General features: G+C 42.4%; 2 protein-coding genes across 3 annotated transcripts in view; one reads left to right on the top strand and one right to left on the bottom strand.

Moving 5' to 3' along the window:
- The window catches only part of LOC122843607 (ubiquitin-conjugating enzyme E2 E2-like), a 48,894-nt gene extending 31,300 nt beyond the window's left edge, over nt 1–17,594 (bottom strand). The window contains exons 1-3 of one of the 2 annotated variants that reach the window (XM_044138463.1): nt 17,404–17,594; nt 14,284–14,481; nt 8,362–8,412 (exon numbers count right to left, since the gene is read on the bottom strand). In XM_044138463.1, the coding sequence (XP_043994398.1) occupies nt 8,362–8,412; nt 14,284–14,481; nt 17,404–17,579 (425 nt within the window). In that variant the 5' untranslated portion in view covers nt 17,580–17,594. Of the gene's footprint in view, nt 1–8,361; nt 8,413–14,283; nt 14,482–17,320 lie in introns of both variants that reach the window. The other variant, XM_044138464.1, reaches the window with a different exon arrangement.
- Nucleotides 17,595–17,628: 34 nt separating this feature from the next.
- On the top strand, nt 17,629–25,450 carry sf3a3 (splicing factor 3a, subunit 3). The gene is made up of 17 exons (XM_044138462.1): nt 17,629–19,409; nt 19,515–19,562; nt 20,486–20,538; nt 20,923–21,028; nt 21,125–21,197; nt 21,549–21,640; nt 21,726–21,808; nt 21,892–22,030; nt 22,122–22,190; nt 22,261–22,328; nt 23,377–23,484; nt 23,567–23,636; nt 23,712–23,876; nt 24,683–24,793; nt 24,886–24,976; nt 25,053–25,108; nt 25,186–25,450. Exons 1-17 carry the CDS (start codon nt 19,314–19,316, stop codon nt 25,261–25,263), a joined length of 1,506 nt encoding a protein of 501 aa, XP_043994397.1. The 5' UTR covers nt 17,629–19,313; the 3' UTR covers nt 25,264–25,450.
- Nucleotides 25,451–26,574: the final 1,124 nt, after the last annotated feature.

Genomic DNA, 26,574 nt, shown 5'->3' with positions numbered 1-26,574 from the left:
CCCTTATGCAGCAGATGGGCACGCCTGTTTCTGCCACTCTCAGCTTAATTTCTCACTCCATTTCTGTTCTCTTCTCCCCTCAAGTACCAGGCTTTCAAGGCCAGACCCATAAAAATAAAAAAAAACAGGCTTTATGGATCACATTTACTGAAAATATGGCCGGAGGAAATGTGTGGAAAACTTTGAGAAAAAAAATATACATGGATAGGAAGATAACTCAGAAAAGGTAGATGTAAAAATAAGGATTTTGTGTAAATGTTTGAACTTACTCCCTGCAATTCCAAGGGCCATGAGAGATGGAAGGCATTAGATGTAACCCGAGTGAGACATGTGTGTAAAGTGTCATCACTCTATCCTGCTACAGTCGTCCAGGATCCCCCTGCAGCTCCACCTTATTCACAGGGAACTGTTGAGATGAACGCCCTCAGCAGCTGACCCCTAACACTGATCCAGACTCAATCCACCACTTCACTTTCTTTGACTATCCCTTATAGAGCGAATACTGTCTCAAGATAAAATGCATTTCTAACATGGGATGGGATGTTGCAGTTGAACAGCTAGTCCACCCACATGCCAGCTGTTTCACTGCAGAATGTTTGCAGATAAAAAAAAAAAAAACTAGCCATCCTCTAGCCTGAATGCTCAAAAGCATGAATGCAGATACAACACGTTCCAGGGAGAAACAGTACCAAAACATCAGAGCAGAACACACCTCTTCACAGCCTCGTGTACACGCTGCTCAATGTGCTGATGGCAGAGAAACAACTCACCATTAAAGAAAAATTATTTACCCGCCGTCATCTGAGGCCATGCTAACTAGCTTTAGCATTCACGACAGGTTCTGCTATCAAAAGGAAGATGAAGTGTAGAAAAGGAGCTAAACAGTGGAAGGGAACGGAGTATAAGCAGCAGGCTTACAAGTGTAATTGACAGCATCAAGACCCTCCTCCTGGTTTCTAGTTGGCAGTGGTAGAAGGCAAATGAGGTACATTTTTTATATGTCATCTGTCTAATTATCCTACTGTCAAAACATGGTGACAGTTTCAACAAATACATAAAAAATATTATTTAGAAAAGTTACATCCTGTGGCTTTAATGCTACCAAAATACAAAAACATAACTACTATAGACAGAGTTTTTTGACCCATATCACTGGAGAAACTCCTGCATTCTGTTCATCTCCAGTTCCATTCTTTCTACATCATGGCATTAATAGCTTATGCTAATTTGCCATGTCTGGTCCTATTCCACAACTGGAATATTACACTGTACACTGCAATGTAAACTGCTGTTTGCTTTTATAATGATTGGAACTAGAAAATGTTTTTAGGAACCAATGAGCCGGCAAAGCCGCTGCTGTCCATTTAAACTAAATCCCAATAGCTAACAAATTGCAGAGTGCTAGACTGTTTAAATCTAAACGTTCTCACTTTAGCAGCCCCTCATGTTGCCTTAAGGATTTACCAGCTGTCTTTATTAGTTTACAGTAGTAGACAAGCATTGTAAATCCATAAAATAAAGTTTATAAATTCCTACACTAACTTCTACTTCACCAATCTCTGAGAAACTACTGCAGATTAAGTGCTACCACATTTTACCACTGTCCTTAAATCTTGTTTGGTGGAAACATTCAAACACTGAGCAGAACTGTATGCTTTGATGATGCTGATAAAGGGCTATTTGAAGTGAGGGATCTACTAAGAGCCTTGTAACTCTCACAAAGCACAGACTTATGGGAGATATGTCCTGAGGGGAGCCACTGCCTGGAATACAAACACAGCCTGTTAGGCTCCATTCTGAACAGAAAGAAATGCAGCAGCAGAGCAGATACAAGGATCAAACTGTGTTATTATCTACTCGTGGTTTTTTGTTTTGTTTTGTTTTGTTGCATCAAAGTAAAAAAAAAAAAAAAAAAAAAAAGCCAGTTCTAAACCTTCATCTCCTCAGGTCCTGTATATGGAAGCTGAAGTGGATTTAGTAGAAATGTACCAATAAGCTTTATACTTATTCTGAGGCCTGACCTGCTGGTTCCAATTTATTTTCTAAGGACTCTAGCAAATAAAAGAAGAAATGTGTGCTGCTTTGAATCCAACAAAAAGGAAGAAATTATAAAAATGATTCCTACATGTGTATTAAATCAGAACAGCTGTAGATGTAAAGTAAATTTAAGTACATGGCTGCTTAAATACCAAACGTAGGGATAGAAATGGCTTATGACAGGGTCTCGCGGTACTTAGGCTAGTAAAATTAACAACATTGACTGTGAACACCATTAACTACATGCCACAATCTTTCTTGGGAAGGTGAGGCATTCCCTTGGATAAAGGAAATATAACAATGAATTAAGTTCACAGTGCCGCGGTAGAGTAATTCCTTTAACTAAATGAAACATGGAGATGTTTTAGTGCAATGTGCCAAAGCAAGGGGGGAAATAGCGCAGAAAAACCGTTAAAGAATAACTCAAAAAACACTTTTTTCTCGCTCTCTGTCAGCTATATTACAAGCAGACTTGTTGCCATAGCAACTGACAACACCATCACAATATGCATCAGGATTCAACACCAAAAAAAGCAATCAAACATTTCCCACACAAAGGACAGAACATTTTTATACTTGATGTTTATTTTGCTATTATTAAGAAGTCATCGGTGTGGTAGATTAGCAAACACTGGGGTGTTTGATTAGGTCATTTAAACACTACTCTACTGATGATCTGTCAGAGTTGGTGTGAGGGTCGCTTTTTTTTAACTGAACCCAAACTCCAATGTTAAGGTTGTCAAAGGCAAACTAGCATAACTACTTCCCTCTCTTTCAATGTTTTTCTTAAATTAAATTTTTTTCTGACCTTGTCATCTAGTTGTCAGAGTGTTGACATTTAGTGCATTATGTTGACAACTTAACAGCTAAAACCAATGATAGTCATCAAGCAGCTTTTTGCATGTCGTCATGCTACAGTTGGTCCATGTAAACAAACCAATTTCCCTCTCTTCCAATAACACCCCGTCTTCCCTGCAGAGACTCACCTGAGACTTCGTGGCTGAGAAGAAAACGGTGAGCTGCTGTTTGAAGTTTAAAACTCTGCTAACATTTAAACTACAGCCAGAGAAATCTCTTCAGCTGAAGAGCCAAACAGCAGAATTTGTTAGGAGGTTTGACCCATGAGAGAAAAACTGATGTAAAAAAGTAGACTTAGATGTTCGTAGAGTTACTGCTAATGACCTAAACTCTGCTGTTTGAGAACTACTAAATAAAAAGTCAATAAAGCTCCTGACCTTCATGTTGTGAGTCGCTGGCTTTTATAGTTTATTACAGCCCTGCTACCTGCCTGGGATTTTATTCAGATGTGACACCACAAGATCAACATGGGCCCCCATTTAGAGTTCTTAAAGAACCTCCTGGACCTGCCCCTGCTCAGCAGTCTTATGGAGGTACTTCATTTAAATTTTAATATTCAAGCATTGTCACATTCATCTTTTAAAAATGACTAAATTAAAACTTAACGGTTAAACACAGTACATGAATAAATAGTAATTCAAACTTATGCTTTTGTGGTTCAGTATTCATGTATTTTTCTGTAAAACGCAGCTAAAATAATTTGCTTAAAATTTGTCTATTTTTTTCACACAAATTCCTCATAAATGCAGTTTAGGGATGCTGACATATCTACTGCTACTTGACACCTATTGGCTGTTATTTCATTTTCCTTGCTGCCAATTGGCTGAAGCCATAAGAGTGGATATATGGAAAACCCTTGACCTCAGCTTCTGTGCTAATATGGTGTCCATTATGAATTACAGTGCCGTTTACAGCATATTTTGAGCTGGAACTACTAAAATAGGCAGTTTTTAGAGGAGGTCTCAAGTATTTGCAGATTTCAGGTATTCACAGGAGGTAGTGGACCCTGATCTCTGAAAATACCAGGGATTCCACTGTATGATGACAAATAGAGCACTTCCACTTGTGATCATAGTAAATTTACTATGTGGTAGATTGTCATTGGCTCTTAGAATCAGTCAGCAGGGGTCAGCAACACAAAATGTTGAAAGAGCCATATTGAACCAAAAAAACAAAAAAAACAAATCTATCTGGAGCCACAAAAAAATTAAAAGCCTTAAATAAGGCTTATATTACTAAATATAAGCCTTAAGTGTTTGTATTAGCTAGTTTAGCCTATTGTCAAAACGACTAAGTGTGTACATTCATGAGCATCCATGATAGCCGGGTGCGGCCACACACCGGTCAGTTTGTTGACAGCCACCAGCCTGGCACCGCGCCCAGCTGAAAGAAACGTGTCACTGGCTATGACGCAAATCTTTGTTGTCAGAAAAGTTGAAATTTTATATTTATTCTACACATTTTTATAGCATTTGCAAATGTTAAGAATGTTTGTGTCATTTTTGTCTGCCTACAGAAACCATATTAAAGCAAAAAATAGATTTCCCACCCCCATCTTTTTCCATTTTCAAACATTTTTGATAAAGCTCCAGGGAGCCGCTAAGGCAGCACTAAAGAGAGCTGCGGGTTGCCGACCTCCGCGTTAGGTAAATAGACTAAGTGATGTGATGATAATTCCAGACTGCGCTCTCTCCTGTAGCTCTGAAATATTTTGTTTTATACGCCAAAGACTGCTAGCTTTCATTACAGAGCTGTGCATCAGTTGATCTGGCTCTTCTTTCAGGAATCCTACTGGAAAGACGTTAACTTTTCATAGAGGTGACCTTTTAAATGAAAAAAACAAAAAAAAACAACAACTGATAATTCCTTTACCTATATATTGATATGAGAGTGTAAAAACAAACAATCTCCAATCTCCAATGTTTATGTACTCGGGTTATATTTTGTGATACCAGCATTTATTTGATAATCTAAAGCATTTAAGTTTGATAGAAAGCAAAAACAACAGATCTGTGAGGGGGTATACATCTCTCTCATATCTTTCTTCCTCCTTTTGCTTTCATTTCTAAAGATCTTGGCTCACATTCAAAAGGTTTTCAATTGAAAAGCATATCGCCTTGTTGGAGTCAAACAGGAGATGGGTGGAGAAGCGTCTCCCTGTTTCAATCCACACATTGTTTCCCCTTCACTGATGGGGGTTGGATTTTTATTTTTATTTTACACAGAATATCATGAAAGAATATGATAATTACCCTGAAAAAAACGCCACACACCCAAACAGAACAAGGAAGGCCAACCAAGCAGTACGCTAATACAGAGTGTCGGGTGTGGGGCTATTTACATACCCTTCCAGAGCGCCTGTCACATTCAATTAATTACTCTGTGGAGGGGTGACAAAAATGATTAAAAATATTTCCACACACTTTCTGAGGAGGCAGCAGATGATCCATGAAACAGGCGTGCTGCATGGGTGGAAGTTAAATATGAGATTTTTCTCTTGCTCCCACAGGGGATCGGCTCCCTTCTCAGCCAGACAAGAGATACGATGAAGATGGTGTCAATAGAAACAGCACTAGTGTCAATAGAAACTAGTGGTCCAGAGCTGTGAGAGCTCAGGACAGTGTCCTCCAGAGCATCACAGCGTCACAGTCCATAAAAAGTTGTCGAATCCATAGTTCTTCTGTAAAATCACCAACTACAATTTACCCAAGTAGATGGATCTTGTTGCTCCCACGCCTGAATACAATGCTGACATCTCCTCTGATTGGCTAATAGATGACGAGCGCTAGCACCATGACTGAATTATGAATATATCTCATTTAACTGTTTATATCTGTTGCTGCCACGGTTTTAATGACTAATTGCATGAACAAGCTTATTCACATGTGATTTTCATTTCATTTCTTATTTAAAGGAAACACAGCAATTGCAAAATTGTGTTTTTTCCAACATTAGCAGAATATAAACAAAGATTTGCAGACATCTGTAATGGAAACTCAGCTCTTGAGGCGGACAGGACGTCTGTGACAAAGCTTTGTTCTAGAGGAAGAAGAAGTAGCAGTAATGAAACCTGCAGGCCTGTGTCCCATCATCTGTCCGTAGCACTTTTACACGGTATGTTTTATATGGAGAGCAGCTGATTTAACAGCGTCAGATTGATTAGTGCGTGAAGGAGGACACCATGTGGGAGGATGAACAGGAATTCATCTCAGTGGAATGGGTTAAACGTTCACATTGTGAGACTGTCCATCTCTTGTAGCACAAAGGGACGAGATAATATTGGGGTGGAACCAGTTATGGAAATCAAACAATTGGGGATTCTGCGACCTTGTATGGAACAGGGAGCTGGTAAAAGCGAGTCAGACACCCCGGGGGCCTGATGAACGCTGAAATCTACGTTTGAAGAAGTGCCACGCCTCAGCCGGATTACATCCGACTGCCATTGACATGCCCAGCTCAGTCCATTCGTCACAAGTGCTGCTCTCAGCATTGACGTTCTTCAAATGGTTTCCCCTCTCCTCTCCTTTCAAAGCCTTGTCAGATTTTGATACCAATGTTTGTCTGTGAAATTTCGTTTTCCTGCTCTGCTGATTGCTCATCTGACAGGAGACAGAATAGGAGACTTCAGTCAATATAACCTGTGAGTCAACACACACACTGTGGCAGTGACTGACAGGACAGCCGAGGTGTGTTCACTGGAAAGCTTGATAACAAAGAAAAACAATAAAGAAGTGGAACTGATAAATGGCCAGCCAGCCAGACATTTTGAAAACCACAATAAGTTTCAAACATTTTGGCAGATTTGATTTGGTTCCAAAAACTACTAATCCAGTATCAAACAAAAAATGTACTGCTTCGGAAACAAAGGGACGCATGTTTTTTTGGGATTATTTTTGACAAAGCAGACCCATACATACTGTGAACCCCGAGTATCTGCAGGATCTAGAGACCACAGCTGTCCACTACAGGAGCCCAAGGCCTCTAAAACCGTTTAAACATCAAATACCGTAACACGCATTCCTATCCACAGTGAACACATCTTGCCACAACATCAGCAGGCATTCATCCTCAGCCCAGGGTAAACTAAATAGTCCAAGAGCTTCATGGCCTGCTCCTGACCTGCAGCAGAGATCAATCACCACAAGTTCAAAGGTTTTCACCTGGCTTGGCTGTTGGAGGGGAAATACTCCCCCTGGTTCTGAGCTTGACCGATATTGAAAGGTGCAGAGAGATAGAAACACTTAGAAAATGAGGTAGAGAGAGCCAAAAATAGAGACTGATACAAAGATAGGCATGGAAATAAAGGAAGAGGCAGAGATACAGTGCACAGGAGATGAATAATGAACATTTTCAAGTTTTTTCTTGAGCTGCTCAGTGTGGAGGAGTGTAATTATGAGCTTAGGCTTGAACAGAACCAGGAACACAAGAATCAACTGTTGAAGCGGAATGGCTGGGATTTCAACCGAAACCAAACCCAGACCTGGGTTTTAGACAGACCACAGTTCACTCTTTTGGTCCACATCAGAGTTCTATTAGCATTCACACCTCCACAAACAACCAGACTCTCTAGGGAAACCAACTGGAGTTGGATTAAAGTGGACTAAACTGGATTGGTGTGAATGCAGCCTTGAAATGATAAATAACCAAATCAAGCATGTCCACCTTTCCCCTCACCGCAGCCCTCAACTTCACCAGCAACATGAAGGCTGGTGTTCAGGTCTTCAGAGTGACTCATTATGCAGACCTATCAAGCTGCAGCGGGTTGCACTGCTGTCACTACAGCAGGGACAGACAGACAACAACGTAAACCTCCTTATTATTCCCATTTTTACCTCATGTCAGGTTAAACCTTCAGTTCCACTCAGTTTCATCCAGAACAAACAGAATCAAACTCCACTCTGGATTAACCATCTCAATCATTCAAACACACACACACACACCCACACAAGCACAGAAACACATCTCCCAGCAAGACGAGGCTTGTCACAATAAGCAATAACTCCATTAATCGCATGATAAATTAAGACGAACTCGATAATGTCCACTGAGATCTATGATTTATGGTTTTCCTCTTTTTCTACCAAAAACTAGATGATAAAAGTCTTCAGTCTGCTGCTTTGGCCTCTGCAAGCTCTCTTCTTGAAGCATAATGTTGTTTACAGAGACTTCATGATTCATTTTTTTGTTCTTTTGTTTATTTTGGATATTTAAAACGTCTTCTGGTTTTAGTGTTAAATGTTTATTAGAATTTAAGGTTTATTGGTCTTTAAGAATATGTTCTTGCATTATTATACCACTGCCGTTCAATTATTTGAAAGTGGTCTCAAAACGAAAATATGATCCTTTATTGTAAAAACTTCAAGGACAATGCATCACCCAGAGAAATGAGTTATTGTGACAGGCGAAGATGAGCCTTGACAAAAAAACTAAACAAAAAAAACTAAACAACCATCAACAGCCTCCTACCTGCAGTTTGGTGGCGGGTCCAGAGTAATCTCTGCCAACTCCTTCTGGATCCTGAAACGAGACGAGGATCTGGGTTATGATAACACTCCTACAGACAAACACACACACACGCAAACAAACAAACAGACAAAGGCAGTCTGTGAAATCAAGCTGGAAGTGAGCACAATAAACACTTCATCGATTTTCCAATGAGCTCCTGAGCACAGGAATAAGTCATGTCATGCAAGATCAACACAGGCGTGCACAGCTGCACGTTAGTCACCTTGTAAAGCATGTGTGTGGTAACTGATCCTGGTCTCATAACGCTGAAACAACGCTGATGAATACAGTCACGTCTGTACAGCATGAACACATGAAGAAAGTTTAACGGATGCACATTTCTCCCTGATTAAGTTTTCATTCCATGCCAGTGATTTGTCTGCATGCATGGAGAAGAAAGGAGCTGTTCTACAATCACTCCATCAGCTAGAACAGCTACTCCTCTCTCTTGTAAAAGCAGTCAATTCCAAACATACTAATTCAAAACCACTTCATTCATTTTATCCAACATTTTTCTAAGAATTTTTAAGACGGCAGAAAGAATTTTCTGTAACCGTTTGTCTTACAGCGAAGGTTAAGAAGCATTCAGATTCTGCACCAAACTTCCAGAAAACTGCAGAACTGTTGAAATGTTGATCGCTGTTGGAAATGTTCTTTCAAATCAAGGCTAACAAACCACCTATTGAGCAGTCTTTGATTTGTAATAAATGAAACACTAATCAATATATTTGATGTGTATTAATGATTTAGAAGATGACATTTGACAAAATGTAACGTTTATTTGTTGGTTCACAAATGGTGACAATTTTATGACGTAAAGCACTTTGAACTGGGTTGCTGCTGAAATGTACTGTACAAATGAACTTGAACTGAATTACATGCTCATTTGCATTTAAGAGGTTAAATAAAAATAATTTAGAATAGACTTTTTTTAAATCCGTTTCCCGATTTGATCATCATAATAATTACCATAATAATAATTAGCTGCAGAGCTACAAGAGATAAAATTTCATTTACATCTTCTCCCTAAACTTCACCATCTGATATTTGATCTGTAGCTGATGAGGCCAACGTCTCCACATCTCGACTCCGAGTGAGGAGGAGAAACACATCGACGCACGTCAAGCACAAGAGAAAAAGCTGAGTACTTCATTTGTATCAGTTTTCTTCTTTGTTGAAAACATTATAAACAGCATACAAGCAGGTCAACATTCTTGGAAACAAGAGGAATTTCAGACCAACCAAACTAAGAAAGCAGCTAATCAGAGAGAAGGGAAGAGCAGACTTTCACCTTGACCGTGAGGCAGTTTGATGTTCTTTTCTTCATGCTGTGAAAACTCACCAGCTTCACACATTCAGTCAAAGTTCTTCCCTGAAGCACTTTAAGACTGTTTGGTTTTCTTTTTTACACATTAAACCAAGGAACAACCAAATTCAGGAAAGATCCATCAACCCTAAAGGGAAATACAATTGTTGCTTTGGAAATAAAACACACAAGAAATGTGCCATTCGCATGGCAGCAACTTAAAATGTGTAGATAGACTGTATGAAGTTTTAACTGGGCATCAGAATAGGAATAAAATGACAATTTAAGTGTCTTTGAACACAGCACTGTTGGTGCCAGACAGGATGGTCTGAGTATTTCAGCACCTACTGATCTTCTGGGATTTTAACCCACAACCATCTCTCAAGTTTACAAAGAGTGGTCTGAGAGCACTTAGCTGTGTGGACAAAAATGGGACGCAAATGTCAGGACAATGGGTTGTCCAATATCCACTGGTTCCAACCAACGGCTGCAGAACAGCGTCTGAACCCGTAACATGTGGAACCTTGAAGCAGCAGCAGAACACCTCACCGGGCACCAGTCCTGTCAGCTCAGAACAGGAAACTGAGACTAGAATGAACAAAAAACTACAGAAATAAATAAATAAATAAATAAATAAATAAATAAGAGAAATAATGGGAACAAAGAGGTCAGCTAGAGTCTCATAAACATGTAACATAGACCAGAGAAGTCACAGCACATAGAGATGAAAAGTAGACATATTTGAAAGCAGTGTGTAACACTATCTCCACAGCTGGTGTGAATACCAACACATTTCAGCTCTATTTCCTGATCATTTACATAACGGAAACAAAGGGATCATTAGGGAAACAGTGAGCCAAAGAGGTGAAAGTGAGATCCTCCAGCTTTAACACAGCCTCCTTTAACAAACACCGTATTTTTCTGATGTTCTACATGATAATCTAGGCAAACAGCACACGCTACAGCACTGCAAGCTGCAGGTCTCTGCATGCAGACGCTTTATAACGTGAAACACAAGCTGCTGCGAGTGGATGCCGCAGCTGATGATTTATTACTGCAAGTGGCTCCAAAATGCAACTAAATATCACTGAGCTGGTTAACCTTCCAATAAAGCAGGAACCTTCCAGGTTCTCTTTTTATTATGCAGCCATTACTGGTGATAAGGAGGATTTACTGCCTGCTGCTGGAGACGCCATGACAACATCTGGGCTTTTACGCCAGAGGCTTTTTGTCAATGGAAACAGTTTGGCAAAGAACAGATCAGAGAAAAATGCTTTGTGTAAAGCAATCCACCAGGATATTCTGTGCATTGCTAAAGTATCCACACACCTCAAAGGACAACTTTGAGGGTTTGTATTAGGATGAGAGACAAACCAAAGCAGTTCAAAATTAGTCACTGGAATTAAAATGATTCCTTGTCTTTAATATTTTGAACAAAAGTGATTAAGTATCTGTATTAAGTATCCGAGTTAGATTTAATACATTGCGTCACAGTTTTTAAATTTTTGTTTAAATGTGTACCTTATTACAGAAAGAACTGGTTGGATGCAAAATGTCATATGCCAGGCCTTGAAACTCTGGTTGTTAATAATATAAGAGTCTAATAATAATAAAAATAATGAGTCTAACTGGGTGGACTTTTATTGTGGTTATTAAGCATTGAGCTTAATGACCACAAAGCTCAGGGTGAATGATGGGATAACTGTGACAATGTCAACAAGTAAGAAGAGAGAGAAAGATTAGGTTTATGTCATTATAATATGTCATTATTAGAATATTCAGCTTTAACACCACCCATCTTCCAAGCATGATGCTGCCACCGCCATGCTTCAGTTCAACTTTGGTTTCGTCACATCCCTCCATGTTTGCTGTGGCTTGTGGCAAACTGCAAATGAACTTTCCACACTCCAAGGACGGCCAGATTTGTGGTGTGATCAGTTGTTGTGCTGCCCTCCACGCCTCCCCGGGTGAGTTACTGTTCCTGTTGATAACAGTTGGTTCCTCACACCGTTTCTGTTGGCCTTCGCCTCTCTGAACACAAAGACAATCATTTCCATGAGCATGTAATGAGCCTAATGGCCCCTCTGAGACCTGCACTTCCAGCAGCACGCTCTTCTTTATCCTGACGCAGCTCCTGTGTGTTAAACAAAGCACACTGGATGGTTGCAGCTGGGTCACCTACGCAGGACGCCCGGCTCATCACAAGATGGAAGTTCTACTTCCAAATCTGAGAACTATACTGTCACAAAGTGCAGGCAACCTGCGTGTTTCTAAAAAGGCTGGCAAACTGCAGCGAGCTGGAAGAGCAGATATGAATTCCTTCTGAGTTAGGAATCCCAGAACATCCTTGAAGTCAGTTCTGCTGCTCAAAGTGGCAGCATGTTGTCTGTTACATTAATTCTGAGTTGTTCTTTTTAAATATATGTATATATAATTCCTGCATTTATGACTCAAAGATAGCTTTGGGTATTACAATGAGACGCTTTTTTTTCTTTTTTACAACCCACTTCACGCTCTACCACAGTTCCAAAGTATCAACAGTTTCTCAGTTGCTCTACTAGAGAAAACAAAATGTTGAATTTACTTTTACCAAAATGTCAAGGACTCATACATCACCAAGGCAAGTCCTGCTCTTGGCCAATCAGATCGCAGCCTTGTTTAATATAAAGCTTTTGTTCAGAGGCACCTTGAGACAAAAAGAAGTGAACAGATAGTAACGGGAAGCTGAAGAAGTCCTTCAGCGTTCTTTTGGGTGTACAGACTGGGATGCTCTGTTCCAGCCACATGGAGAAGACATCAAAGCTCAGACTGAGTGAGAAACTGACTGTGCAGCTTCTGTGTGGAAAATACCAGCCCCTCTAAAACACTGCGATGCTTCATCAACAACAAAGCCTGATAAACCAGTGACCTGGAGGACCTGCTGAACAAGAAAAAGAGCCTGAAGGAATGGAGACAGAGAATTCTTGAGGAGTGTAAGGACGCCACTGAAGAGCAAGTAACAGCAGAACAATATCAAAAATGTGTGATCAGGGTGAAGAAGATCACATGCTTAGAGCAGCAGAAGGATCAGATTCAAGGTCGGAACAGAGTCAGTTCAGGAACAAGCTCATCATCCTCTTTTCAAGGCAAAGGAAAACCTGCCCATCAGTGCTCAGTAAACACACTCTGATGAGTAAGTGCTTACAGCTGTGGATCTGGAGACATCAACTGGAATGAACCCTCAAACTCCACAAGAGAAAGGAGGAGCAATCACTTGGATCAATGATTACCCAGGTGATCAGAAGCACCACAGGACACTGTACTCTCACTATTCGTTTTCACTCTGTACACCACAGACAAGCACAAGTCGGATTGGCCGGCCCGACTGGAACCATAGTCCTCAGGTTTCCAGGGAGCGTGGTGTGACCGGGCTGGAGGTACCGATGCAAGACCGCCAGAGTCGGGTCTGAAGCCATGCAGGACGGGTCAGCACGAGTCGGGCTGTCCAGTGCTAAAGAGGCTGTTGATTCGCTCTTTATTTTGATGATGGTGCTTAGAGTAGATCTTTACAGAAAACACCAAAAGGCACAGCTGCTGTCTGCGAATGGAGCACAGTGTGGAAAATGATAACACGTCTTTGAGCAGCTCCCAATCAACACGTGGGCTCTGCCTTGTGGCCTGCTTATTGCCTGGTCACATAACGGCAGCTGCTGCTCTGTGTCATCACAGAGAAATGCTTCCAATCTCCCATGAAGTCATCTAAAGAGGCAGTTCTTTGTTACATAAGGGAAACAGGGCACTTGGGCTGAGCTAACAGGGTCAACTATTTTTCCCCCTCTCTGGATTGTGTGGTGAAGATTTTACAGCAATCTTTCAGATCTAACTAGTTGTGTGAGATACAGAGGAGTAAGAAAAGCATTGGAGGCTTAAGGCAATGTGCAGGGATCATTTTTCTATCCATCTCACAGCGTGTTTAGGGCTGGGACTGCTCCCAAATCCAAACTGCAGCAGAACAAGCCTCCAGATAGAGGCTGAAATAGGTGAGACTGAGGTCAGAGAAAGGTTTATCTAGACACATTTTATGCAATACATGTGCAGCCCACTTTCAGATTCCTATTTGTCATTGAAGTTTGTGGCTGCAACAGCACAAAATATGGAAAACCTTAAGGGGTGTGATTACTTTTGCAGTAAACCGTATGTCAAAAGATGATGTTTCCACTGCCAGGCTGTATCTGAAATGTTCTCTGAATTGCTTTGCAATTTAAAGCTCTGTGAAGATTTGACAGATGACTCGGCTGATGTTTCACAATAATGTCTTTTCAATCAGCCTCTTATCGACTCTCTCCCTGTTGGAACGGCAGCAGCTTGGACAGCACTTCCCTTCCCTTCTCTTCTGTCAGGCAGCATCTTTAAAAGGCTTCAAGCCCCAGCGGCTCTTTCAGCTGAAGTCTTCAGGCGTTTTTCAGCAGCGGCTTGGAGAAAACTGCACAACAAGTGGGTGACAGCTGACCGGCGCAGAGGCTGAACGCAACCGCCGGGGCAGAGCCGGCCAGCAGCCAGCAGAGGACACAAAGCACAGCGGAGAGCGGCGGATCTACCTCTTGGCGCTGGTGGAGAGCTTGGCAGCGGTCTTGCTGGAGATTTTGGCCTCCTTCTTCTTGGGCTGGGACTGGTCCCTCTGCTCGGGGCCGGGCTGCTCCGGAGGGGCCGCCTCCCTCTGCTCGGCGTCGGAGCTGCCCCCGCTGGTGTTGGGGCTGTCGTCCGGCCTCGGCTGCACCTCGCTGGACATGCTGACTCTGCGGAGCGCACACAGTGAGGAGGAAACACAACAGATCTGTGAACATTGAAAGACTGACGCTGAAAACAAAACACACAACTTTCTAGGTCGGAGTCCCTCGACTCCTAAAATATAGTCTACAATAATTGGGGGGGGGGGAGGAGGAGTGCACTGCTGTCCATGCCTTGCTTTGACTCCCGCTGAGGACCATTACGTCTCTCTCTCTCTCCCGCCTCATTTCCTGTTATTTGTTCAGAGTCAACTATCAGGAAAAGAACCACGACGCAGCGCTCAGATTGTTCTCCAGCACCGCTCACTGATCCATCGACCCTCAGCGATCAGAACCGTCCTGCAGGATCCACGGTGGACGGAGCGGTTTGGAATCTAGTAGAAAGTATCAGGATTGTAGGATTATTCTGATCACAGCACGTCAAGGGAAAGCTGGATGATTCCAGAATGACTGACTGATCTATAATTAGATCAGAAGGACGGCACCACTATTGATTTTGCAGATATTTAATCAAACCGGTTTAAGATTTTACTGTAGCTATAGAATCCAATAAACTCATTCAATAGTACTTTACACTAATTTCAGATCTCACGTTGTGTTTTATTTTTTATTGCAATTAGGGCTGCAAACAATGTTGCTTGTTATTATTATTATGACGACTAATCAGATAAAAACAATTGGCTCATTCTGCAGATTTTTCATTTATTCATTTAAGCTTATTTTAAGCAAAATTAGAAATCCATAAGAAAATCCAAATAGTAAACTTGATTCATGTTTTTCCCAATAAGAAGACAATAACAATAACAGCATTCCTTTAGAGAACACTTGATCATTTGTAGCAAAGGATAAAACAATCCTAACATCAACATGTGAAAAACCCAGGCCTTTCTGCTGGACTGATCTGGTGATTCATGTTTTTTTTTCATTTATTAATAGTTGGACTGCAAAAGGTGCTAAACAGAAGATTCCCTTGACAGAATTTGAAAGAGGTGAAGCTGAAACTGTGACTAGAGGAGTTCTGGTAGAACAGAGTTCCAGGTTGTTTTCTCCCCATCTTAAAAGCAAATTGTAGATATATTTAACACAGTTTTGGCTTTATTACTGCACTGACTGTGTTGCTCCTTCAGCAAATAGCCCTTATAGGAGTCTGTATGCTCCAGTTAACAACAATCAATAACGAAATTAGTTGACGATTATTTTAGTAATTGATTAATCGTTTCAGCCCTAAATTGCAATTATCCAACACAGTAGAAATAAACCCTGTAAGTACTCATTCTGTCGCTCTGCTCTTATTTAAACGTTATTCCAGCTGATTGTCAACAGAAATCCTGCTGTTAATTACACCTCCAATACAGTCATATGACAACCATCGTTTCCATAAGACAACTGAGTTTATTACTGTGTTGTTGGCCAGCTCAAGCCTTTCTGGTCCTGCTGGAGATTCTCAGCTGAATTTTAATCTGAACCCTAACAAAAGTAAAATGAGATTTAGAGAGATTTGCCTTTCCTAGCTGAAAGGAAAGACTTTCCTTTCCGGAATTTTTTTCTTCTTTTCAGCCTAATTCTCTACTAGCTGATGGCAGCATTTAGCCAGACGTTGGCTTTAAAGGGACTTTTTTCAGAGGCTATAGGAGAGAGCAGAGCTGTTTTCAGCGTGGCTTCGACCTCACCTGGCATCTTTTTAATAATCACTGACCTGCTACCTCTGCCACTTCTTTAGTTCAACAGTACATGTGTTAAAACTCAAATCAAAGGAAGTTGATTTGAAGCCAAAACTATGAAAATTTCCATTCAGGTGCGCAGAGCTAGTCAAGCTGAAACTCTAGTATGTAAAACACGTACAAGGTGACATTCACTAAATTCAATGAGCTCATATAATAGTAAGTCAAGGTGAATGCCTCTATTTACATTCTCAGATCCTGTGTGATAAATGTAGGAGGCAGTCAGGTGGAGGAGAGAAGAGGTTCTGCCAACTTTGCTGCTGCCTGAAATAATTGACCCGCATGGACAAAGCCTCCAACCTGACCTCTGCCAAGCAGCCACACCAACCTTAGCTGCAGTAGGCTGTGGGGGATTATCGGGGTTAAAGTGACACTAAACTGAATTTCTTCATCTGAAACTTTTTCTTCTCTGACAACAACCTTCTCGGGGAAGGATGTTCAAGGTGTGGAAGTGTATCCAGCTGCCAGCTGAGGTCCAAGCCACACTGAAAACAGTCCTGCTCTCTCCTAACGTCTCGGGGGAAAAGTCCCTTTAAAGCCAACTTCTAGCTAAATGCTGCCACCAGCAAGGAGTTGTTTAATGTAGCTCCGTGTCAGAACCAGTGAAGCTTGAACACTGCTCGGTGCGGTAAGTTCAATTGTGATTGAAATTGTTGACTCTGAAAAGAAGCTAGCCGCGTATCAACAAAGCAGTTTAAGTGCAGGATGTTTAAAATGCATCACATTGTTCTGTTGAATGGTCTGGTGTAGTTACAGCAAACAGGTCGCGTGGTGGTGGGGTACGAGCCCCACGAGCTCCTGCAGCCCCGAGTCCTCAGCTCTGCTTTTGTTAGCCGCAGATCAAGAGTTGGCCGCGAGGCAGCCTTGCAATTAAATTTCAAAGGATTAAGTTCCAGAATGCACGCGCACAATAAGCGAGCACTTCCAGAAGCGGGGCTCGCGCTGACCTCTGCCAGATAGATGCCCCAACACAAAAGACCCCCCTCCCGAATACCTCATCCCACCCCACCCTCCGTGTTCTCCACAACGACAACCGCCAACACCGCCGCCGCCGCCCCCTTCCACAATAATACACCCCCAATATTCTGAAGAGAGGGCTCATGCCAGAGAGGAAACGAACTCCTCACCTTTTCAAGCAGGCTGGAAGCACAGCGGCCGTGAAAACGGTTCCCAGTGCCCACTTTATCTTCCGTAAATCCAAAACACTCACCGTCCGCTGCTCCGCGTCACTTTGCTTTGACTGACTGCTGCTGGAGAATGTGCTAAAATGCGTCTGTCATGGCGGAGAGCCTTAGAGAGAAGGGTTCCTCTTTGACCCACTAAAATAAAAGCCCGGGTTTCCTTCCGCTTTGTTGTTTTTTTCCTCTCTATTATTAGGTTCAACATCTGAAAGGAATGCGACAGACTGGCGACCTGTCCAGGGTGTACTTCCCCTCTCGCCCGGAAGGTTAGCTGGAATAGGCACCAGCACTCCTCCCGACCCTTCTAAGGGACAAGGGTGTACAGAAAATGAATGAATGAATGAATGAATGGATGGATGGATGGATGGATGGATGGATGGATGGATGGATGGATGGATGGATGGATGGATGGATGGATGGATGGATGGATGGATGGATGGATGGATGGATGGATGGATGGATGGATGGATGGATGGATGGATGGATGGATGGATGGATGGATGGATGGATGGATGGATGGATGGATGGATGGATGAGGAATAGGTACAAACAATAATTATAGAGCTCAATCAATCAGCGTAAGTATTAAATATAGTTTTCTTAATGTACCTGTTTGGAGCAGTTTCATTTTTTCCAGGGACAGCCCAAGGCTGCATTAAGATTAGGCCCTTGACTGAATTTCATTTGCATGTTTTGGTAATTGAAAATGGACGTTGGTCTGTTTCCATGTTCCTAGAGAAGCTCCTCATCCTGCAGCCATTGTTTGTTGTGACTGAAAGAGGTGTTTATTCTGTTTAATAGCATTAGTGTTTGCTGGCTGAAGTGGACCTATGTTTCCTGCAGATGCTGTGATTCTGTTGGATTCATTAGATGGAGTGGTTCAGAGTTGACTGCAAGTGGACAGGATGAAAATCAGTGCCTCCAAATCCAAGACCGGGGTCTTGAGCTAGAAAAAGATAGATCACCTTCTCTGGGTTTGGGAAGAGGTCCTGTCCCAAGTGAAAGAGCTTAAATATTTTAGGGTCTTGTGTACAAATTAGGAAAAAATTGAGCAGGAGGGCAATAGACAGATTGGTGCTGCGTCTGCAGTGCTGCAGGTGTTGTACCAGTTTACTGTGGTGAAGAGAGAGCTGAGCCAAAAGGCAAAGCTCACAATTTAAAAGTCTATCTATTTTCCTACCCTCAACTATGGTCACCAGCTCTGGATAGTGACTTTAGGAACAAGATCGCAGATACAAGTATGTCTCATAAACTAATTTCTTGGTAGGATCAAAATAATTTGTGTGTAATATGTGTACAAGTAAATTTTGGACTTAACTGTTAATGTGTTTCATTGTCGTTTAGTTTTTTTATTTTCAGCGGAAAACAATCAACACTTCCGGTCTATTTCTTGACAGAAAAACTTGACAAACAGAGCGATTCCCCACGAGCACGCGCGCGTGCACACCTGTGATGTAGCAGGCTGTAATGTTTTTGCAGACTACAAAGAAAGAGGAGAACCCACTGGGTTCTAAGCCCATCTTGCCTGATTAAATATTCTTGCAGTATACTACATGTACTGGCTGATGTCTATTAAAGTCTTCTAATTCTAGATTCACTGAAACACAGCAGCAGAACAGAACAATAACTCTTAAGTATTCAGGAGAAAAAAGCTGACAGTAAATTAAAAATAGAAAAATCTTTAGTGTTTTGACTAATATAGCGTAATGGTGACGTTATCTTTTTTGTTGTTGTTGTTTTTATTATTTATGTTGACTACGTCATTACAGCGGAACTCTCCGTCGGTTGGTGTTTCTCACCTAACGATAAAAGCGACGGATGGCAGGTCCGTAACATGCGCCATTGAAAACAAACGCAGCGGCTACGGTGGCTCGCGCTTTCTGCTAACTCGGAGCTCCCTGACCCAGCCTTTAATAGACACACTCTGTGTTTGCGAACCATGGAAACGATTTTAGAACAACAGCGTCGCTACCACGAAGAGGAAGAGCGACTGATGGACGCCAAAACGAAGGAAATGTTGCACAAAAAGTCAACGGTAAGCTCTGGCGCTATAAGCTAGCGTTAGCATGAGGCTAATCCTTACTGGATAGAAACCAGAACAACACTCAAGAATAAGTCACTGTTTTCCTTCTTGTTTCAGCTTCGAGAACAAATTAACTCCGATCATCGCATAAGAGCTATGCTGGATGTAAGTATAAAGTTTGTTTTGGATGGATGGATGACCCATATGAGTGTTTCTTGATTGTCTAGTGGAACGGAAAAGTTCCGATTTTAATTTAGTGTGTTCTCAGAGAAACGGAGTGCGACCTTTTAATGGGTAAATAGACTGAATCTGTGTAAGCCGTAAGGAGTCTATATGGACGATGTTGATCTTTCATAATGTCTTTACTTCTCTCTGACATGTTGTACAACAGCTTCTGCCTCACATCTTCACTGATGGTTCAGTTCAAATTCAGAAATTCTTAATTTATTATAAAATGAAACATTGTAACTGATATAACGCCGGTCCTCTTGGCTTGGATTTGAGGGCTTCTGTTCCACAGTGACATGTCCTGGATGACACCACCCGTTGTTGGCAGCTCTGCTAATCCACCCCATTTGCTTTTGCTGCTCTAATCAGAAAGCCGGGCAGAGAGGCAATGGAATACTTAATTGATGCTGGGTCTTGAAATTGGGATCCTTCTCACTTTTGCCTAATGACATCCACTGTGAGGAAAAATACACAAAAATCCTCATCAAGTTGTCTCTGGGTTGTTTGCTGTAGCTGCTCTTCACTGATGGCAGTGATCATGGAGATTTCTCTGAGTGAACCCAGTTATGAAGGCGATCTAGCCGATATCTGATTCTGGTTGCGTTTTGAGCCCGTGGTTCTCCAAAGGGAACAGATGCTGCTGGGGTGCATGATGCCCATGGTTTTCCTCCTGCAGCTCAGGTAAGTGGAAGATTGACGGATCAGGAGGATTTACTGTGAGGGCTCATTCCCACCGGCTCCGTTTAATCAGCTTTAACTGAACCCCAGTTCGCCTACCCAGTATGCCTGGTTGGTTTGGGGGAGGTGTGAACACGTAATGGGACTGATGTGAAGCCTGACTGCTGCGTGTCTCCTGACAGAGGTACATGGACGTGAGCGCAAACCTGAGAGACTCCTACGAAGACAAAGACGGGTACGTTTACTTAAAATCTTTTTAGCACTATGTTTATATCTGAGGTTGTTTCTTTTGATGACATAAAAAACCCTGAAATTAAACATTTATTTGAGGGATTTGTGTCACATTTAGCCTTTTTAGCTTGTTAGATTTACAGTAATTTACATACTTTTACTACTTTACGTGTTTGATTAAAGTACTGTGGCTTAGTTTATTGCTGAGAAGGTAAATAAACACATTGTTGGCTCATGCGTTTTGACTACATGACTTTGGAATATGTGACCAAATGTTTGGACTCCCCCTACCTGGATGATGTTCTAGAGGAGGAAAAGCAGGCCTGATTCCAGGCAGCTGGTTCTGCTGGCGGACGTTTAAACACTTTGAAACCATTCTGTTTGGCAGGATGAGGAGAGACGAGCTCGCTGCCATCTCTGGACCAAACGAGTTTGCTGAGTTCTACAACAGACTGAAACACATAAAGGAGTTCCACCGAAAGCATCCCAACGAGGTAGGAGAGCTGCCGCCACGCCGTCGGGTCACGTTGTGTCAACGGCAGCAGTAACGCAGAGTCTCTGGGCTGCTTTGTGCCTTCCTTCCTCTGTAGATTTCCATTCCCATGTCGGCAGAGTTTGAAGAGCTGATGAAGGCCAGAGACAACCCCAGTGAAGAGGCTCAGAGTAAGACTCATTATTTAGGTTTTCTGAACTGAATAGTCAGGGAACTCTACAGGGCTGGATGAGACAGTGTTTACTGATGATGAATTAAATAGTTAATCTAGTGATTTGAGTCTTAAAGGTCCACTATTATGCTTCCTTGAACAAGCTGTGTCCTATACAAAACACGTCTATTACATTTAATTAGCTGCTCTCTGCTCAGGGAGACGCATGAGGCTGGAGCAGCCGGTGGATTCCTGAGCTGTGCTTCTGCTGATTCTGCTTGTTTAAATGAGCCATCTTAAGTCAGAGTGGTTGTTTAGCTCAGCAGCATTAGCCTGTAAACACTCAGCCTAACAGCTGCTCTCCCTCCAGACATGGTGGACTTCACTGATGAGGAGGGATACGGCCGCTATCTGGATCTCCACGACTGCTACCTGAAGTACATCAACTTGAAGGGAGCTGAGGTAACGGCGCTCTGTTTCTGCCGTAATCATCAGCTTCCAGACAAAAAGGAGCCATGTTCTCAAACTGCTTCCTGCATCCCTACAGAAACTGGACTACATCACCTACCTGTCCTCATTCGACCAACTGTTCGACATCCCCAAAGACAGGAAGAACGCCGAATACAAAAAGTAGGTCCACGATCCTGTTTGTGTTGCGTCTGACCCGGTGGGCCTGAACTGCGTGACCTGGGGAAACCATGTGGCTTGTGCAGGTACCTGGAGATGCTGCTGGAGTACCTGCAGGACTACACGGACCGGGTCAAGCCTCTGCTGGACCAGAACGAGCTCTACGGGAAAGTCCTGATCGACTTTGAGAAAAAGTGGGAGAACGGGACGTTTCCGGGCTGGCCTGTGAGTGCTGCCTTTGGCCCACGGAGAACACGGTGATTCACTGAGGCGTCGTAGCTCACGTTTCTCCTCCATGTTTCTGATCTGACTGCAGAAAGAGACGAGTAGTGCTCTGACGCACGCCGGAGCTCATCTGGACCTCTCTGCGTTTTCCTCCTGGGAGGTAAAATCGAACTTTAACCAGAAGGGCTGCTGTTGGCTAACTGAACTCATGGGTCTGCTTCATCCTGCAGGAGCTGGCCTCTCTGGGTCTGGACAGGCTGAAGTCTGCTCTCATGGCTTTGGGCCTGAAGTGTGGAGGGTAAGAAGGAGAGGAAGCTCAGATTCATTTCACTTTTCTGCACTTTGTCCCATTACATCTTCAAATCTTTTTTCCTCGTATGATTAATCAATTTACACATACACCATGGTGTCTGTGCACCCTGAAATGTAAAATTAAGGCCTTAAAATGTTACAGTTATATTTTACTGTAAGTTGGCTCTAATTACAGTAATCACAAATCTTACATTTTGTTGTGGCAGCACTATTTGATCTTGTACCTGTAGGTTTTTGATGATGGGACAGTTAGTCATGCCTGACATCTTTAGTAAGTTTTGACTCGATCCGTTTAAGGCTAACAGTAACCAGCTGCTAATATACTCTTGCTTACTAGCTAGTTAGATTTTTGTGTCTAACTTGGGACTTAGACACAAGTTAGACACAAAACTAACTTATGTCTAACTTCTCTTAAATTTGCACTTTAAATTTGGGAAAGTGCAAATTTAAGAGAAGAACCTGGCTGCAGAAAATGAGTGGCATTGGGTCAGGTGTCAGACCCATAACATGTTGCACCCTGGAACTGAAGGGGGCGCCATTTTCTGTCTCCGCCTCACTGCAGAAAATAGAAAGGTGTTGAAATTTGTCTCCAGTTTGCAGGATGACCTTTGCTTTCGCCACAACACAATAAATTCAGGAGCAGCTTCTTCTGATAATGTGACATTTTCTCAGTGGTATAATATGAAAAAAAAAATGTTTCATTTAAAAAAAAATGAAACAAAATTTTATCTCCCTAAAGCAAAAAGGTTTCTTGGTTTTTAACATGTTTTCTATCTTGTTACAACTGAAAGGTTTCTCAAGATAATTCTCCCAAATTTATTTCCTTAAATGTTTTAAATTTGACTGGCAGAACCTTTAGAGATGCTGCACATAAATAGTTTCACTGGATTTTATTCTGAAGCACCAGAGAACAGATGCACAGCATACTTGTCAGATTTAAATTAGTTCAGAATCTTGAAGGTGATCCCTCCTTGTCCTATCACTATGACACTGTGTGTGTGTTTGTGTGTGTGTGTGTGTGTGTGTGTGATCAGGACTCTGGAGGAGAGAGCTCAGAGGCTGTTCAGCACCAAAGGCAAATCCCTAGAATCTCTGGACCCGTCTCTGTTCGCCAAGAACCCCAAAGCCAAAGGGCCTAAGAAGTACGTGAGCATATTAAAATGACTGTCGATCCTGTTGTGTGACGGGGCAGAATGTAACCGTCTCCATGCATCACGCCTTCAGAGACACGGAGCGGAACAGGGAATCGGCCTTCCTGGAAGCTCAGGTCTACGAGTACGTGGAGATCCTGGGGGTGAGTCTTCCTCATCAGCTTCAGGGCCGGTCTGAGGCCCGCCCTGACCCGCTGGGCTCTCTGGGTTCTGTGCAGGAGCAGAGGCAGCTCACCCATGAGAACGTGCAGCGGAAGCAGGCGAGGACAGGAGAGGAGCGCGAAGAGGAAGAGGAAGAGCAGCTGAGCGAGAGCGAGAGCGAAGATGAAGACAACGAGATCATCTACAACCCCAAAAACCTGCCGCTGGGCTGGGACGGCAAGGTGAGGCCCAAACACTCTGAGTCAGACCGCTTCAGCACCTGGGAATGGTTCAGAGTCCTGGTTTGAGTCTTTCTGTGATCAATTCTCAGTTGGATTTACGTCTGAACTTTGACTAGGCCATTCTAACGCATGAATATGCTTGAATATAAACCATTCCAGCTCTGGGTGGAGGTTCAGGGTGAAGGAGAACCTCCACTCAGCTCTCAGGTCCAACTGGTTTTCTTCCAAGATTGTCCTTCATCTCCACAGCATGATGCTGCCACCACTATGTTCAATAACAGTCTTCCCTACCACACTCAAGTTTACTAGAATAACACATTTCAGCTTTAATGCAGTTGATAGTTCTTTACATGATAAAAATCTAAACATGCATTACATTTTGTAATGAACAAAAACATTTTTTCTCAGGAGCAAAATAAAGAAATAACAGACTATAAAGAATCAGACTATATTTAATCAATGTTGCTATGTCTCTCTGATTTAAAGGAACTCAGTGTTTCAGCTGTTTTGCAGTTATCTGGAAGTTTATTCCAGATTTAGGGTACATAGAAACTAAATGCTGCTTCTTTATGTCTGTGTTGTTGGGATGGAAAGACACTTTATTTGCCACTGTCAGAATACAAACGGCATTTTCAGATTTCTAGTTGTAGAAATATTAGAAAGTCGTGTATGGTTTACCTTCCACATCAGTTATTTGATTCTCTTTTCTCATGTAGCGTGTCTACATGTAAACTAGTTTAAGGGTTGTGTTTTGTGGCCCAGACTGAAGTCAGTGTGTGTGTTTTTTGTTTTTTTGTTTTTTACAGCCGATCCCTTACTGGCTCTACAAATTGCACGGTCTGAACATCAACTACAACTGTGAGATCTGTGGAAACTACACCTATAGAGGACCCAAGGCCTTCCAGAGGCACTTTGCAGTACGCGCTTCCTTCTGTGAAAAGAACTCTTATAAATGATTACAATAAGATCAAGGTTTTACTTTTTCAGTAATATTTGTTTGCCTGTGTAGGAGTGGCGGCATGCACATGGAATGCGCTGTCTAGGAATCCCCAACACGGCTCATTTCGCCAACGTCACACAGATAGAGGACGCCGTCTCCTGTAAGTCCGTTCCTTCAGTCGGTGTCGTGTCCGTCTGTCTGAGGCCGGCGTTAACTGGTGATGTGTTTGTGTTCAGTGTGGGCGAAGCTAAAGTCGCAGAAGGCGTCGGAGCGATGGCAGCCGGACACAGAGGTAAGCACAAAGCCTCCTGGACAGAATGTGATGGAGTCTGACTCCTTCACTCGTCTCCTCCGTTGTGTCCCCCTCAGGAGGAGTACGAGGACTCCATTGGAAATGTGGTCAACAAGAAAACGTACGAGGACCTGAAGAGACAGGGTCTGCTGTAGACGGACAGCGTGACTCTGAGCTGCTTCCCTTTTCTTTTTTTTCTTTTTTTTAATCTCATATTTACTCTTGTTGTTTTATGTCTTAAGTAGTGCTGTTATTTCCCAGATAACGTATCTCCAGTTTGTAACATGTCAACCTCTGATGATTTCAATAAACCGAGGACTTTGAGTCCCTGTCATTCCTAAATGTCGTTTTATCCTGGGTTCAACCCCAGGATTCTGATTATGTGTCTCAAAAACAGGCAAAATTTGAGTCAACTGTTTTTCACTTATGTCTTTCTTGCGTAACCAAATATAAGCTAAGATTAGAAACATTTAAACAGCTTTTAATGTTTCATTGGCTCTAAATGAACAATGTCTCTGAAGACATCAACGCAACCAAAGGAGCAAAACGTTCCTCTGCTGTTTCCATGTGGCCTCCACAAGGTGGGGCTCTTGCATTACTGTTACTGCAGACAACAAGAGAAGCTATCATGTGATGCTGTTCTACAGTTTAAGGCAGTTTACAGACACGGCATGGAAAGAGGCATCTTGTGTTTTATTGTCTGAAATTAAATTAAATCAGTTATTTCAGTTTGGTTAGACTGACCAGAATTATTTCTATTTGCAAACACCAAAGAAAAATGTCCGATTTATTTATAGATGTCTTCAAGATCAGAGGTTTACATACAGAATGATTACTGTCTTTTTAAGTGATGAGGGAAAGCCCTGATGATGATGATGATGTCCTGGTTTTGGAAACCTCTGATACGTTGAAGGACACATTAGAATTAATAGGAGGCATACCTGTGGAAGTATTTAGAAGGTCTCACCTGGAGCTCATTTCCTTCTGGTTTGATATGATGGGGAAGTCAGCAGATATCAGCCCAGATACCAGGAAGAGAAACAGGAGCTGATCCAGTCTGGTTCTTCCTTTGGAGTGACCTCCGGGTGCTTGACAGCATCATGTTCATCTGTTCAACTGACATGATGGGGATGTCTAACCATCATGGCGCTCAGGAAGGAGACGGGTTCTGTTCCGAAATGTCCAAGTCAACCCAAGAACAAAAGCCAAAGACCTTAAGAAGATGTTGGTGAAACTAGTTAAGACAGATTCACTACCCAGAGTGAACCGTGAGTGAGGAGGAAGCCACTGTGTCGTTCTACGATAGTGGAATGATCTAGCGAGTGTTACCAGAACAGAGGCTTCCCTGTCTATTTTCAAGAACAGAGAACATCTCCAACTCATAGCATCTACCTTTGGTGTTAGCTTTAACACCAAAGGTAATTATAAACTAGATTCTTCTTTCATCCTCTACCTTGTCTGTACTT

Source organism: Gambusia affinis, linkage group LG14 (assembly GCF_019740435.1).
Source record: "Gambusia affinis linkage group LG14, SWU_Gaff_1.0, whole genome shotgun sequence".
In the NCBI taxonomy this organism is placed as follows: domain Eukaryota; kingdom Metazoa; phylum Chordata; class Actinopteri; order Cyprinodontiformes; family Poeciliidae; genus Gambusia; species Gambusia affinis.
Note: the sequence above shows the minus strand (reverse complement) of the source record. Positions and strands in the feature narration are given on the sequence as shown.